This window comes from Aphelocoma coerulescens, chromosome 1A (genome assembly GCF_041296385.1).
Source record: "Aphelocoma coerulescens isolate FSJ_1873_10779 chromosome 1A, UR_Acoe_1.0, whole genome shotgun sequence".
In the NCBI taxonomy this organism is placed as follows: domain Eukaryota; kingdom Metazoa; phylum Chordata; class Aves; order Passeriformes; family Corvidae; genus Aphelocoma; species Aphelocoma coerulescens.
This window is the reverse complement of record NC_091014.1, coordinates 53,059,033-53,075,612: the sequence shown is the minus strand read 5'-3', so window position 1 is coordinate 53,075,612 and position 16,580 is coordinate 53,059,033. Positions and strand designations below refer to the sequence as shown.

The 16,580-nt window shown below is 47.0% G+C and overlaps 1 protein-coding gene across 5 annotated transcripts in view; it reads left to right on the top strand.

Annotated features, from left to right (window-relative positions):
- Positions 1-1,312: 1,312 nt before the first annotated feature.
- Positions 1,313-16,580, top strand: part of SGSM3 (small G protein signaling modulator 3) — a 29,875-nt gene continuing 14,607 nt past the window's right edge. The window contains exons 1-9 of one of the 5 annotated variants that reach the window (XM_069002717.1): positions 1,315-1,385; positions 2,175-2,224; positions 3,006-3,124; positions 10,838-10,920; positions 12,207-12,292; positions 13,467-13,533; positions 14,930-15,138; positions 15,283-15,390; positions 16,203-16,346. In XM_069002717.1, the coding sequence (XP_068858818.1) occupies positions 10,914-10,920; positions 12,207-12,292; positions 13,467-13,533; positions 14,930-15,138; positions 15,283-15,390; positions 16,203-16,346 (621 nt within the window). In that variant the 5' untranslated portion in view covers positions 1,315-1,385; positions 2,175-2,224; positions 3,006-3,124; positions 10,838-10,913. Of the gene's footprint in view, positions 1,386-1,938; positions 2,019-2,046; positions 2,225-3,005; positions 3,125-10,837; positions 10,921-12,206; positions 12,293-13,466; positions 13,534-14,929; positions 15,139-15,282; positions 15,391-16,202; positions 16,347-16,580 lie in introns of those variants that run through there. The other 4 variants (XM_069002714.1, XM_069002716.1, XM_069002718.1 and 1 more) reach the window with 4 other exon arrangements.

Below are 16,580 nucleotides of genomic sequence, written 5' to 3'. Positions count from 1 at the left end.
TTAAAAATACTGTATGTTTTAATAAGGCTTGTCTTTATTAAGTAGTCAGAGTAATGGGAAGCTTCAGGCTGTGGTCTCCTTCTGTCAAGATTGCTCTGGCTTTACCTTGCCTCTAGAATATGGCATTCAAAATGTCTCAAACGTTTGTGAGTTTGATGGTGTTTAAAACATTTTGTTTGCTTGGGCTATTAACATTTAATTACCCATCTGTTTGAAAGGATAACTCTAATTGAACCCTCATAATTTTCAGGCTATTACTCAAACGGATAGCCAAGAAAGAAAACAGACAGATGTGTAAGTCCTCCTTCTTTGGTCCTCTTTCCTCCTTAAAAAAAAAACCAACCAACCCTGTGTGGAGAGGAGGAACAGTTAATGTATCTTTTCTCATCATTGGAAATAAATTTTTGTCAGGTAGAGGCTGCCAGCTGTGAGCTGTTGGACTTGTTTTCCTGGAAATTTTAAAAAGAGTAACTGGTAGAGAGGAAATGTCATCCTAGAAAACTGGCATGATGCGCAAATCCTTTAGGAGACTTCTACTTTCCCACAGAGTTGGCAGTGGCACCAGCCAGAGATTAATTCTCCCCTCTGCTTGGTTGTTGGGAGGAAGTCACCAAGCAGTGCTTCAGATGTACAGCTCTTGATTCTCCCCCTGTACTCAGCACTAGTGAGGCCACACCTTGAGTACTGTGTCCAGTTCTGGGCCCCTCAGTTCAGAAAGGACATTGAGGTGCTGGAGCAAGTCCAGAGAGGGGCAGCAAAGCTGGTGAAGAGTCTGGAGCATGAGTCTGATGAGGAGCAGCTGAGGGAGCTGGTGTTGTTTAGCCTGGAGAGAAGGATGTTTAGGTGAGTTGTCACTCTACAACTACCTGGAAGTAGGTTGTAGCCAGATGGGGGTCAGCCTCTTCTCCCAGGTAACCAGCAACAGGACAAGGCATAGCCTTAAGCTGCACCAGGGGAGGTTCAGGTTGGACCTCAAGGGAATTTCACAGAATGGGTGATTAGACAGGGTGGTGGAGTCACCGTCCCTGGAGGCGTTTAGGGGAAGACTGGACGTGGCACTCAGTGCCATGGCCTGGCTGACAAGGTGGTGTTCGGTCAGAGGCTGGACTCCACGATCTCAGAGGATTTTCCAACCTAATTGATTCTTTGATTTTGTGACAGCTTCGTGAGGCCAGATCACACTGTGGGCTACTCGGTGCATGTCCCCGCAGCCCGTGCCGGCGGTGACCAGCGCCATCCCGGCGCCTCTCCGCGCCTGCCCAGCCTACAGCCCCCGCCGCGCCGCGCGCCGCCGCCCGCGTCCCGCGCATGCGCCTCGGCAGCGGCGTGTGGGGCCGCCGGGTTGGGGCCGGGCGCCCCTGAGGGGACGGCGGTGGCGGCAGCAGGTGGGTGCCGGGCCAGGTGCGGGCCGGGGCTGGCGGGGACCCGCCCCTCGCCCTGCGGGGCTCTGAGCCCCGCGCCTGCCCCCGCGCCGGGGGGCTCCCCAGGAGCGGCTGCGCCACCTGTGCGGCGACCTCCGCGCACACCTCACCCCGGCACCCTCCTGCCCTGCTCCCCCCTCGGACGGAGCGGGGGCCGAGGCCGCCGGGGCGGCCCCGCTGCTGGGGCTGTGTGCGGGGCGGGGGTGCGCGGCCGCGGCTCCGCTCGCCGGGCTGGGGCGGGGGAGCAGGGGAGGGACCCCCGGCCCGCGGAAGGCTCCGCGCACCGGCCGCGCTGACGCAGGGTTTGGCTCCGGAGAGTGACTCACGCTGTGCTTCTCCGTCAGGGCTGCCCGGGGCACGTTCTCCCTGCGCCCCGCTTCCCCCGGCTGGGCTCTCCCCGGGACGTGCCTCTCCTCTAACCCGCCTCTTCTGCCTGTGGCTGCGACTCCCGGGGGTCCTGCTCTGCCATACTCATCTGCTCTCCACGCCTGCGCCTTTTCGGAGGTGCCCCAGAGGAGAGACAGAGTCTGTCTCCTGTCTGGCTGGGGGGAAGGAACAGTCACGAAACAGAGATGGAAATATGGCAGTATCCTCTAGGTAATGGGCACAAATAGACGTGCTGCAGGCCCTGTGATTGTCAGCTGTAATAAATGTTAGAAGGAGAGCAGGCGACAGATATAATTCTTCGTACCTGGTGATGTAAATCTAAGGGAGTGAAGAGCCACAGTCACGCGGATTTTAATCTCGTTGCAGGCAGTGTCTGTGGGCTCCGGGACGGCTCTTGATGTCTCTTCACAGAACTGGTAAGGGCGGGACAGAAAAAATTTCCTCTGTGTCGGCTTTCCTTCCTTCCTAATTTTTTGAGGGATGCCTGGTTTTAAGCAGGTACTTTCCTTCTAAACAAGTCCGTTTAAGTGTTGATGGGGGGGGGGGGTTATGTGATGTCATAGCTTCCTTCTCATGATGTCTCAGCCCTACTCTGCATGGTTCGTGATTTTTTTTTTTTTCCGGGGGGCAAATAAAGGGGGGAATAAAGTAATAGCAGTGTCTTGAAGAAATGGAGGATCCTTTAGCGCAAATAGATGGGAGAGCAAAGCAGTCTTACTGGAATTAAGATCAGTGGGGTTTTAATAGCAAGACTAGGTCTTAAAATCACTCAAGAAGGAACTGTCAGGCTAGCAGGAGTGGAGCATTGCCGTGCTTTTGCTGAGCTGTTGATCAGAATACAGTTGCTGGATAATCTGAATTCTAGAATAGTTTCTCAGCTGCTACAGAGTCTGGAGTGGTTGCCTGGAAAGAAACAGCCACTGAAACAAAATTCAATTTCATTATTTATTTCTGGATTCACACAATGTATGTGTGACTGTTCCTATGCAGAAATAAAGGCTGGAGAATTCATAAAGTAGAAGGAAAGGAAGAGGGTGAGAAGAGGCATGACATGTAATTAAAGAGGTCAGGGTGGGGACTGGTTGTGTCATGTTAATACAATGTTTATTCTGTATTTAACAGATTAAAATGACAAGTGCTGCCTTTCTTAATTCCTGTCTGTGATAATATTTTGATAATGTGGTTTGATATTCTTAGGGGGATGTCATTCATAGTGACTCTTCTTCTGAAGAAGGATGAAGGGAATCCCTGAGGGGCAGCAGAGGAGGGGCATATTTCTGGAGGAATTGCACTGGTCAGGGAATGATAGAGTTGAGGTGAGGAAAGTTCTGCACACCTGCTCAGGACTGAAATAATTCTTCAATTTTAGAGGTCTCTGCTAATGTTGTTTAGGTTTTTCTTCTTTGTTGTGTTTTTAACCTGTCACCTCCCACAAGATGGGATCTTTTGCCAATCTCAGTGTTCTAAAGGACTGTGATAATCTTAAAAACCAGAAAATAATCAAAATCTTTAGCTTTTAAAAATTAATGTGTCTTACCAAGGTGACATGGTAACAGTAGAGATTATTGGTTAAGAGATCTGTGTGAGAGCTGCCAGTCTTAGTCCCATTCTTGATGAATTGATTTGTGTGTTGCAAAATTGTTTCCCATGTTTGGTATTTGGGATGCTTTGACAAAGGAATTGGTGATACCATTTTTAAGGCAATAACTGGTTTGGAAATGGTTGGAATGATGCCTCTTCCTGACTGTTAATTGCAAACTTCTCAGCAACACATCAGAAGTAATGAAAACTTAAATAAATCCTAAGGAGCATTGCAACTTTATCTGCAGTGGTAAAGTTCAGGTGCTTTATATTTTGGTGTATGTGGTCCTACAGCTCTTTTAGCTAAATTAGCAATGACCCTTGCTGGTGATCTGTATCACACTGGTTATTCTAGATCCTACCCTAATTCAAATGGATAAGATACATAGAATTTGCAACTGTCCAGTAGGAGGAGGTAAACAAACAGCTTCATTCTGTGTTGTGAGTGCAGTGTCCTAAGTGTCCCTTAAGAGATGGAGAGGTGTTGGTACTTCAGGTTTGTGTCCTCAGCCACACAAAGACTTGCCTAAACTTTTTCTTCTGCCACTCTTTAATCACAAGGTCAAGGGTTTTGATACATAAAGCTTACACAGGGTGAGTATGTGGGAGCGCTGGGGAAAATCTCACTTGTCGGTGTGTTACTGTTGATACCGGGTAGGGAAGAGAAGGATGTTGTCTTGCCTACATTTTTATGAGATAGTTGAAGAGAAGAGAGTATATTGGTGTTAGTATGACTACAAGAACTGTTGTTACTGCCCAATCACTGCTGGCTGGGAAGTATTTGATGATTCAGAGATGAGAGAAAAAGTCCATAACGTGATAGTCTTTTTTTTTTCTGGAGACGTAATCTTCCTGATCCCCAGAATCAGGAAATATCAGAGGTTTTGTCTTGTTTTCTTACAAGTGTTAACAATCATTGTATATTTTGCTTTTTTTTCCTCTTAAGTTATCTGTGCATATAAATTTCTGCAGGAGCAAGATCTAAGTAGTCCAGCATGACATGCTAGATAAGAGCTTTGCAAACAGTCCTGAGAGGTGTTTTGAGTGTTACTAACCTCTTGAGAAAGTTGAGTCCTGTAAAGACAGAGCCCTAAAGGAGAAATGTTTTGAATGCTGTGGGATATACTTGCCTTAAAAGCCATTTTCTGGAGCCAAACAAAGTGAGACCTGCTTAGAGTCCTACGAAGTGAATCTGACTTTTTTGTGAATACCAGAGCAAATAGTAACAAAACAGAACTACAGGAGAGTGACCTGAATTGAGCCTTTCCTGTGCCTCACCAAGGTAACAGCAAGCCCTGACGGCTGAACCTCTGCAAATCCTCTGAGGCTGTATCAAGGAAGAGCCATTCTTCAGGCCCTTGTTCCATTGTCACTGGAAGCAGTAGGATGAGACCAGCTTGAGAATCAAGCTTCCCCCTGTGTGAGCCTACAGGGCTGGTGATGGAGAGAGCCTTGGATGGCATTGCTTGTCACCACTCGGGACGGGAGTGTGAGATGAAACACTTCGTAATACCCAACTTTAACACCCTACTGTCAGTAGTGTCTTTCAGCCTTTCTTTGATGGGGGCAGCCCTGCATCTCTAACAGAAATATTTTCTTTCAAGCTTCTGTATTCAAATGAAACTGGGCAGTTGTGATTGCTTTCCACAGACATCTCATAAATAGTTTGCAGTCCTGCAATGGACCAGAAGGTAAAAAACTCTTGGGAAAACTTTTTGGGAAAACAAATTTCTGTAGAGCTCTGCAGAAGTGCCCTGGCCCTGCACTGTGGTTATTTGGGTGAAAGTGCCCATTTTTTGTGCAGTACTTGACTCTCATGGAAGATATGTTTGGGGTCTCCTTAGACACTAATCAGAAACCTTTGGTTTATATTTGCATAGTGGTGTCTAACATGGAATTGCCTTTACCCTAAGTCTTGAAGACTAGGGTGACTGCAGGCTTGCCTTTTTTGGCACATACAGGTTTTCTTGTCTCTGTGTTAGAAGCAAGGAGAATTTTGCAGTGCAGAAAGGATGACCACCATGCTAGTTTGTATCCTGGCCTCTATTTTCTAACCTCATTTGATGCAGATAGAAAACCCCCAAAACTGTTGTTCCAGTACTCAATTGTAATCCTCCTGTGTGAGTTGCAAGAAGCATTCTATATTCTTGTCATGGATCTTTTCACCACTCAAATAGTGGGAGTACTGGGAAAGGGGAAACTCCTCCTTTTCCTCTGATCCCAAGGGTCTTGGCTAACAAGAGGTTCTCCACAGAGGTGCGGTTCATGCTTAGCTGGCATGCTCTTTGCTTTGGAACCAGGTAAAAGGCAGTTCTGCTCTGGGAATAAAATATCTGCTGATATGTAGGAGACATCTGCATTCTACATAAGTAGGTGTTACGTAGGGGGTTTCTGAGACAAATTTGACACACTGAACTGGGATCAGGAAGTCCATCTGTGGTCTGTCTGTCCAATGCATAAGCAGTAGGAAGCAGGATTCCGCTTTTTCACATCCTTATTTTCAAAATGGAGATGCAATGGGAACAAAACTGAAAGTTACTGTTTTGTTCCTTTTGTGTAAACTGAGAATGGTTCAGCAGCTTCAGCTCCACTGGGGCTCTCCCTGTCATTGCAGTGGGCATTGCTGGACACTGAGCAGTGCAAGGAGCAGAACTGTTGCATGGAAGTACCTTTTAGTTACATTTCTACACTGAATTACTTTTCCAAAGAGGCCAGCAATCTACAAGGTGCTTTATGGCAGGAGACACAGAGTTCCAGTTTACCTTTTGCTGTCTCTGTTGCTTTAGTAGTGCCCTGAGGCAGCTGGGAGGAAACACTTCGCTTTGCCACATTCCTGCTGTCAGTATGTGATCCCAGTTGGTGGCTGGGCAGCACTGGAGTCCTCCTGGGTGGTGCCTCTGGAGTCAGTGGCATAACCTGTCAGCAGCTTGCCCTCCTGCTTGCCTGTCCACCTGGCTCTGCAAGCCTCCCCCTTGGTGCTCTCCGGGTCTTGCATCCCCTTTTTGAGACCTGCCCTAGGCTTTTGGTGTATCTCTGGTTCACTTCCAGTGCCACAAGGAAGTGGGCTGAGGGTAGTTAAAGTTCCCAGCTCTTCATTCCCAGTCATTTTGTCGGGAGGAAGCATGAAGGCCACCTCAGCACCTCTGGTCTGCATTTGTATTTGTTGCTCAACACCCAAAGCAGTGTGAGGGTGGTTGTGGTTTGTAAGCCTTGGACAAAAAGTTTGGGATGAGCCAGGTTCACTAACACCATATTGACTCCTTAACCGGGAGCTGGGGTGTGTCAGTGTCTGTGTGGGATTCTGCATTTTTTCCAAAGCCAGGGTGCGAGGGCCAGGAACTCTCTGCATCTTGTCCGCCCCTTGCTCAGGTATGTGGCTGCGCTTTGCTCACTTAGGTATTTGTGAAGCTGGAGTTTTCTTCTGACTCTGTGTGCAAAGCAAATATTGACTTGGGGACTAATGGCATTTGCAGCTCCAGGATATGCCTTTGCCTGACCTGAGGGAGACACTGATGGGGGAAGGGAAGGAAGGCCAAGAGCATCCTGCTAAGAGTTTCCCTTGGATGTTTCATTGAGCAAGTCAGGATTTTAATTTGGAAAATGTAAGTTTTCTGGTTGTGAGAGTATGAAATTGAACTGCCTGATTCATGTAGAGCTTTTGTCTGATTTCTGAGAGAGGGAGATGTTAAAGTGGATCCAATCTACTTGGGATTTCAAAAGCTGAGCTGGAAGAGGCTTCTAGAACTACACCTAAGTTCATAGCCTCCTGATGGCTACGGTGACTTTCAATCACTTTTCTCCCTTCCAAAGCTTTTTTTCTTAATAAAGGAAGAGAATAGAGAGCAGTGGATACCAGCTGACAGTCCAGAGGTGGCAGTGGGATTTACTGCATACACTGTTGCTTTCTGTTCGTTAAACGTAAAGGAAAACGGAGTTTTTCCCATGTGAGCTTACTGTCAGAAGAGGTGTTGTAACCATCAGAACAGAGGTGCAGTTCTTGTAACAGTGGATGAGAATTATTTTAGAAAGAATTATTATGCTTGTTCTGCTCCTTCTCATGATACTCAGTGGAGGCTCCTGCATAGTTACTGGTTGTAAAGTTCTCAGGATACAAAAACATTGCTTGATAAAATGTTTGTCTTCTGCACAGTCTGCTAGAGGTATGTTGCCTTTTTGGTGGATCCTTTTGTTGTTGTTGCTAAAATCAGTGGGCGAAGAACACTCCTGGGAAGGAGCTTCTGTCCCAAAATAAAGATCCTACTGAAAGGCTCCAGACAGCGTCATTTTGTGCTTAGCACATCCAGGCCCTACCACCAGAGGCTTAGGTGGAGGTCATGTGGCAAAAGAGGCCAAGCAAGTAAAACACAGGCAGCAGGAGATTGCCATCTGGTGTTTGCCAGGAGCCAAGTAATTCTCTCATACTACAGCTGTGGTGAAGAGCCAATGTGTCCAGAGGAGGCACAGAATTGCCACGTGGAAGTAAATTCGCAAGACTCCTTTGCAAACATCAATTTCCAAAGCACACCTGCACTGGAAAATAAACTAATTGGATATAATCCTGCATGGCGTGTGTTTGCAATTCCAACAAAGGTGTTGCAGGTAGAGTTCTTCAAATGGTTGTTTCTGGTGCTGACTGCATGCTTCCTTTGCAGTCTTCTTTTTCAGGTACACACATTCATTACACCTGTCTTCTAGCAGGCTGGAACCGGTGGTGGTGTGATTTGTTTTGGACACTGAATTCAAAAAGTAACTCTGTGAATAACAAGTATCATTTGCATTTTAGCAAAAAGTACATTTCTTTCAAAATGTGAAGACTACCTGTTGTGTGACCAAAATTGCTTAATACAAGAAACTTAAATTGCCTTTAAACTTGGGCGATACTCCTTAATGTGTGGGTGGAACTGGTTTTAATTTTGTAGTACTGAGGGTTTGGGAGTTGCCATTAATATTTGTTGGATCTGATGTGTTTTTTCCTTTGTATTTCTTACTGTTGCTTGTTTTCAGAAATGTGTACACTGCAAATAACACAGCAATTTCACACATGTGGTTTCATAAGCTTTTTGTTACTTGCTATCTGCTGGCTAGGAGAGCTTGAGAGTTGCTTTAGGTTTATATCAGTCAAAGGAAAGACCTTACTGTGTCATTCCCAAATACCAGATATCCTCCTCCTCCTCCTGGCTTGCACTAGGTGGTGCCTGGCTGTGTCAGTTCCTGTGGTGCTGGCAGGGCTGGTGTACTGGCCTCAGCACCTTCTCTTGGAGATACCTGGCCCTGTGGGCAGTGCCCAGGTCATTGTCTCCATGTGCCACAGCAGGAGCCTTCCCTTGGTGTGATTCATGCCTCTCACCCTGCCCTTCTGCACAACCACACCAGCAGCAAGGTAAGCCTGACGCTCTCTCTGAGCTCTGTCCCAGATGAGTGCTTGCAGGAAGGTTTCTATGGGAACCAGGGGCAGGAAAAACCTGCCCACCAAGTTCCGTGCTGTAAAGTCAGGGACAGGAGGGCAGGCAGGGGAGTGATCCCCAGCAAGGCGGAGGCCAGCGTGTGATGACGTGGACAAGGGAAGGTGTTCCATCTGCTACACCTGTCTTGGGACAAGGAGAGACTCACTCAGTGCTCTCCTGTTTCCAAGCACTGTGGTTAATTCCCTTATTACGGGTTTTTTTCTCAGCCGCGTGCCTGACACCTTGGCCTGGCTCCTCCACAGCAGGTTGGGTCAGCAGTGGTTGTGCATGCAGGGAAGGTTAATAATGGCTGAGGGGAATCCCTGCTCACAGGCTTGAGGCACTGAGGATGCATTCGGCGCACAGGCAGTGAGAAGCGTGGCAGACATACCACGTGGTAACTGCATTCCTAATAAAAGTCATTGGGAACAGGGTTAACTGGGCTGAGAACAGGCAGGGGAGAAGAACCTTGCAGGCTCAGGAACAGAACAGCCATGGTTGCAAGGCAGTGAAAAAAGCATTGAAATACATTCACAGTGATGCTGAAAGGAAAGTAAGTGTTGTCTGCCAATTTACCTGCTTGGGGTGCACACTGTGTGTGTTCCCAAGTAATACGAGCATGCGTCTTCAGCTACTAACAGAAGAGTTGGTGCTAAGGGAACAAATGGGACTAGAGTGATGGGAAGAACAGACAAACGTTTGCAGAACTGGTGGATATGCAGCTGACCTTCCTGTGGACAGCATTACTTCTCAGAAACAAAAGTTAGATTTTATTTGTTTCTTTGTTTGTTTCTTTGTTACTCTTTTTGCCCTAAGAGTTGGTGTCAGAATGGAACAGAGTGTCTGTTCATCCATGCTGGCCTTTCTCTGGCAGAGAGCTGTTTAAATCTGTGAGGAGGAAACCTTATCATTTGTGTTCCCAGACACAGCTGTTTTTTATGCTTTTGCAGTGCTGTAGAGCTGCTTATCTTGGAGTGCTCTAGCAAGTCGCTTCCTGGCTGCAAGTGCTCCCTGGAAAGCTCACTAAGATGCAAAGGCAATATAACCTTGTACTAACCGGCACTGTGAAACAACTTGGATAGGGCTTGTGGGATGAATCCGTGGGGTTCCTCCTTTTAGCACCTTACAATTATAAGTAGCTTTACTGAAAAGGGAAGCTGGAAAAACCATCCTAGATGTGCAAATGTTAGTTTCTCCCAGGTTCTTTCCCAAGGAAGTGTGAGTGACTGATATATCCCAGCACTGGCTTTATCTGCTTGGTAGAGGTGGCTCTTGCTGTCTCCCACACACAAATTGTAAGGCTGATCTTAAAAGTCCAGAATCTCTCTCTTTGATTACTGAAATATTCCATTGTTTTCCTGGAAATCCCCATAGAAATCCCCATAAAAATCTGCTGTTATCTAGTGTCGGGAAAGCAAGGAGGGGAGCTCTATCACCTGATTTAGTTCAGAGGAGCCTGGTTCCAGACTCATTGCAGAGGTACTTGATAGCATCTTGTCCACATCCACATCCTTCAGGGAGTTGTCCACAGTCCTACACACTTTATTCCTGGTGCTACTCCAAAAATCTCTTTTGGACTTACTGCATCTAGTGATACCCTCTTAAACCTTTTTCACCATTCCTGTCCCTTCTTCATGGTTAATGTCTTCAGAGAATGATGATGTATGGTGTGTTTTTTCAGTTTACATAATTAAATACAGGACTCACGATATGCAGTGGAAAAGGTGGTAAAAGTTGACTTGTTTTTTGTCATTCTTTCAATCAGCAATGCTGTTATTTTCACAAGAAATTTGGCAAATGACAGTGTGCTCTTTCTAGCCAGTCAGTAGGTATGAAACCAAAAGGAAATTCCAGTCTCTGGAATTTATTTTTTGTGGGGGTGGAACTTAAATATTTAAGAATTTAATTTTCATGTGAGGAAGTTGTGTGTGAGGGGTCTGTCAGTCCCCCACCACGTTCTTAGATGCTAATTGAATTCTCTCATCACCCTTTTTTTTCTAACAGGAGTGTAACATCTCACCTCTCTGGACAGCATTTCAGGACCTGCTGACACCTGTGCCACTCAGCCTTGCCTAGTGCAATGTCAGGTGAGCACACAGAAATGGCCACACTATCTTCTCGTTTGGTTGCTTGCTCTGTCTGCAGCTTTCATTACAAAGTCTGAAATGAAGTCTGAAACTTCATTACAAAGGTTTCTGGGTCCAAGAGCCATTCTTTACGTGAACATACTTTCTGGTCAGATTGAGAGAGAGGAAACTTTGTGACCCAGCAGCCTTTTCACTCAGGGTGAATTCCGTTCCTTCTTTTACCACGCAGAACCTTTTTCAGCCATTGAACAGAGAGGAAGAAGGAGGTTGAAATGTGGTTTGCCTTCCCCATTTTTCATTAAGATTTGCTTGGTTCTGTTCTCCTCCCAAGATTTCCCCCAAAGTGAGTGGCTCACAATGACTGTGAGAGATTTTTGCTGTACAGTGGTAGCTCTAGGGCAGGCAGAATGCTGAAGAATAACTGGAGTTCAGTTGTGGACTGCTGAGATACAAGCTTTACTAAAACTAGGTCTTCGGCTTCATGTAGAAGCCAGCTTTCCCACCTTGTACTTTTTTCTAAGCCTTCCTTCCTGGTCCAGCTGGTTATTTCAGGGCATATAACCATGGGGAAGACAATGCTTCAAAGCCAAGTAAACCTTTGTCTTGCTGATAGAACAGTTGAAGGCTTGGGACATGTTTGTCTGCTTCAACTGCAATACTTGATGTCTGCTTGTATTCCAAGGGAAGCTGTTCACTGGGACTCTACGTGAGACTGGAAGGGTGCTTGTCTTGAACACAAAAGACCAAGATTGTAGGGATACTTTTCATTGCTGCAGCTCTCTATACGTGGTCTGACAATATCCCAGCCAGCAGGGAAGAAAGGGAGCAGCTGAGCATCTTTCTGAGGACTCTGATTTTCCATTCTGGTGTCTGGGTGACAGAGTTTCAGGGAACCTCTGGAGTGCTGCTGATGCTAGTCCATAGGAGGCATTTACTTCTGCAAAATAATAGTTATTTGGTGATGATTTCCCTGGCTTGTTGCTGATCACAGAGCTTTTCCAAGTAGGTGAGTGATCATATGATGCCATGGAACTATTTCTCTTCCCTATGAATCACTTTCTTGGAGGGAACTCCATTTGGCTTTTTTGCCTCTTTTGCTCAAAAATAAGAAACAAAACCATCTGAAATTACTGGCTTCCTTGGTGAAGTGGGAGCTGTGTCAGTGTCTAGAGTAGCAGTAGCAACAAACTGCTGAGTTAGTCCTTCCCATGCTGGAACAGTCTGTATTGACACCAAGGATGTTCTTCCAGGTTTTCACTGCTACCTGTTGATCTCTTTCTGTTTAGGCCATCACACTCCCTCTGCTGGGGGTCCCTTCTCAGCACTCACACCCAGCATTTGGCCTCAGGAGATCCTGGCAAAATACACACAGGTACAGTGTGGGGCAGGGTGGGGATGTTCTCTGACTCTGCAAAAGTAGAGGGATCCTGGTGTTTTCTGGTGGTCTCTGAAAGCCACAGGGAAAAGGAGGGAGAGGTGCACTTTTCCTCCAGTGCTTTGGTTGTGGACTTCACATGTTTTGTGGTTGCACCCTGGCTCTTGCAAGAGGATCTTGCAGAGCACAAAGAAACTTGTGTAAATTGTTTCCCTGCTGTTTTGCAACTATTGCTCCACAGTAAAAATGTTGACACCCTCAGGGAGCCTCTGTCATCATCAAGCTACTCTGGATGGCTTGTGCATGGCAGGAAGTGCTAGCCTCAAGCTTGTTACCAGGTGGGTAGAGCAGGAAGGAAGGAAGCAGCTGTGGAATTTTGTAACTTAGCCACAGTGTTTGCTGAAAGCAGAGTAGAGCTTTTTGTGGAGCTATGTGGGCAGTGCTTCTTGCTTCTTGAGTGCTGCCCAGGTGCAGTGCTTGCGAGAGTCCCCACAGGAGGCACAGGTGGGCTTGCGGGAAAGGGGAAAGAGCAGTAGGTTTTTACTCCTGAAAAAAGCCTGGTTGTAACCTCCAGTGTGCATCCCCCAATATGCCCCAATGCCAACCATGAGCACAGATGAGGAAGGTTGAGATTTGGGTCCTGGACCTTAAGTTTCTTTGGCCTATAATTTGGACTTGCCTAACACGTGCAAATCCCAGTTTTGCCCACTGCCTTTCAAAGGAAATTTGAGAGCAACAGGCAGGAGATGGAGTGGTGCAGGAAGCTGAATTTGCAGTGTGTGTGCAGAGGTAACAGGAAGGACTGCTGTGTATTAGTGATGCAGACCGTAAAGACCACTTCAGCTGCTGTGTGTATATTCCTCAGTCCATGAGGAGGGCTTCCTATTGCTCCAGGAGGGCAGTTCTGATCTTCATAAGATGGTGAGCTTATGTCCTGCTGGGAAAATCTGTAGGTTTTTTCCATGGAGAAGTCAAAATGGGAATGGCATGCAACATCTCCTCAGCTGGAAATTGTGGTGCAAGGCTTTAAAAATTAAAGGGCCAAGGGCTTTAGTTGCTCAGAGGACACAGTATGGATAGTGGTGGGATGGGGCAATATCCATGTGTCTGTGTTTAGTTATTCAGTGATAAACTGCAGAAAATGTCTGTTTTCCTTCCTCACATCTCCCAGAAAGAAGAATCTGTCGAGCAGCCAGAGTTCCGCTATGATGAATTTGGTTTCCGAGTTGACAAGGAAGGTAAAACCGGTCCTGTCCCTCCAACCCGCACTGTGTCCAGCCCTTCCCATGTTTTCAAGTGGGGTAGGATTTTGCAACTGTCCTGTACTAGATCTTGTCTACTCACCTGTTTCTGTATCCTACCATTTGTAATCAAGTGCATTAGATGTGCTGACCTTATGGAAGTCCAGAGCATAGACTATGCAGCAGTCATTTCCTTCCCCGTACGTTAGTGCCACGGGTAAGAGGGAGAAAAGTTGAGAAGTTACCATTTCCATTAGCAGCTGCATGCTGGGAAAGGGCAACTTTCCCATTTCACAGTGGGATCTCCATTGTGTTCAGTAGCACTGCAAGGGCTCATAGCAGGCACAGTGAAATGTGTTGTCTGTTGAAAAACTCATGACCAAGGTGAGTGTTCTGTCTTCTGCCCACCTCAGCATCTCGGCTATGTGGGGTAAATTGTAGGGGAAAAACCTACATCCTGTTTTTTCTGCAAGCTATGGAGGCAGGCAACCACATAGAAGGAGGCATGGAGTGCTATTGCAGCTGAGCATTGAACTACAACAGCCTTAGCAAAGAGGAAGAGAAAGGAGTGGGAGATGTAGGAATTGTTTCATGTGCTCTGGGGGTCATTCCCAGGGCTCAGGCTATAAAATGTGAGGGGAGAAGTTGTTTTCGTGTGTGCCCTGAGGCACCTTGAGTCATAGAGGATCCTTTTTGAAGCAGTGACCTGAAGATGAAGACAGAACACAGTGATTTCTTTCAGCCAGAGCATTTGGTAGACCTGTGCATTATAAAATCAGCAGAAAGATTTGGAGTGCATTATTGGGATGTATTATATGATGAAGGACAGAGTGCCTTATGTCAAACCTGTCCTTGTGCGAAAGTATCTATTTTGGGAAGCCAGCCTCAGGTTAAGGTGCTCTCTCATTGGGAACTTGGAAGTGTCCTTATTAAAGCTTTTTTGGTGATTAAATATCCCCAAAGTTAACATTTTGCACCTCATTACTTCCATGAACATATAGCTTCTGCTTTCCAGCTCTGAGGCTTGCTATGCTTTTGTCAGCCTGATTTACAGATCCTTACAAAACCCAGCAGGATAACTGCTGCCAGGATCTTGTTTAATTCCAGCCACACTGTGCTCTAAATCATGAGTAAGTAGAGACAAGAAGCCTGCTGACAGCAGCTTAGTTCTCAAGGTCCCAAGCCTTTTGCTTATGACCATAAAAATTGCTGCATGGAGTAGGCAGTTAGAAACCAACCTTTGCCTTTCCATGCTCTGACTGGAAGAAATTAATGTTTTGAATGTGCTTTTTTCAGATGGCCATCCTGTTCCCCACCCTGCCTTGTGTTCATTTCTTCTCCTGTTCCCTCTCTCACTTGTCTCCATTCCTTTCCCTTCCCTTTGCTGAAGCAGATGGTGCTGAGCCAAACTCCAGCAAGCTTTTGGGGGTCCCACTGACAGAGGAGCCGCAGCAGAGGCTCAAGTGGCAGGCTCATCTGGAATTCACACACAACCATGATGTGGGTGACCTCACCTGGGACAAAATTGAAGTCACCCTGCCACATTCAGACAAGCTACGCTCCCTGGTGCTGGCTGGCATCCCACATAGCATGAGGCCACAGGTGAGAGTGCTGCCTGTTCTGGGCAGGCACTCCTGCCCAGAGTACGAGATCATGGAGTGGGATCTCTTGGTTGAGGGGGTGCCAGATTATGGCCTTCTGTGGCTGGCTGAGTGACTTGTATCTCTGTTCACCTTGTCCCCCCAGCTGTGGATGCGCCTTTCAGGGGCTTTGCAGAAGAAGAGGAACTCAGAGATGTCATATCGGGATATCGTGAAAAACAGCTCTAACGATGAAACCATTGCTGCCAAACAGGTAGGAGATACTTCCTAGTGCTGAGTGGGAAGAAGGGCAAGATTTGCTGTGTGAGGGGGAAGGGGTGTCTGCAAGACACCTGCAGCAGGGGCAGTTGAGAGGATGTGTGGTTAAGTCCTGCTAAAGCTTAATCCTGTGGGGCATATTTCTCCTTTTTTTTGTTGGAATAGCAATTGTTTAGCTCTGCTCTTTCTTAGGACAGCGGGGAAAAGGTTTGATCCGTGCTACTTGTAGACTAGAAAACAGTGCTGCAGTTGCATCTCAGCAAACATCCTGGTACTCCCTGAGGGAAGGGAAGGGTGAAAGGCTGGCAGGTGCACCCCTGTTGAGGTTGTGGCAGCTGCTTTCAGGGCTTGTCTTTGTTCCCCCGAACACAAAGTTTCCAAACACCAACAAGACTGTTAGAGGGTGTTTTCCCTCTTCCTTTGACCTCTCAGATTTGGCCAGGTTGTTGGTTTTTCTCTGGAATACGTTTGTTGGGAAGGCACGCTTGAAATCCAAGCAGATGAAATTCCCAGCTAGTGTATGTTTACTGTTGTCAGTAGTGAAACTAGGGTCTGAGTTAGGGAAGTATTTCTAGGGACTCGGCAAGTCACTGTCTGCGCTGGCATTTTCCCACATGTCAGTGAAGGCTGTTTAACTGACCTCAGGTGCTTGGACAGGGCACCTTCTTTGGTGCCTGAGGATTTACAGATGGGTGTGTAGGAAGGCAGAGTCCCTGAGGCAGGGGGCCAGGGGGAAGTGCAGAAAGCTGAAGGCAATTTTTCAGATGCTGCAAGCTGACTCTGTCCTTGTTTATGGCTGCCTGACAGATTGAAAAGGACTTGCTACGCACAATGCCCAGCAATGCCTGCTTCTCCAACATGAACAGCATCGGGGTGCCACGGCTGCGCAGGATACTACGGGGACTTGCCTGGCTCTACCCAGACATTGGATATTGCCAGGGCACTGGCATGGTAACCTGCTTTCAGAGTGTCTTTGTGACAGGGATCCGTTTGTCTCTGGTTGCTGTACCAGAGAATGATTTGAGGTAGTGCTGGCAGATACTGTGGTCTCCAGATGAGCTGAAGAGAAATCCCTTCCACCTGGAATACTTTTCCTAAGGAGGAGAGAGCAGAGTAGCATCGCACATCCAAAGATACGGAAGACTTTGGTTCATCTGTTGGGGAGGGGGCAGTAGTTATACTGAG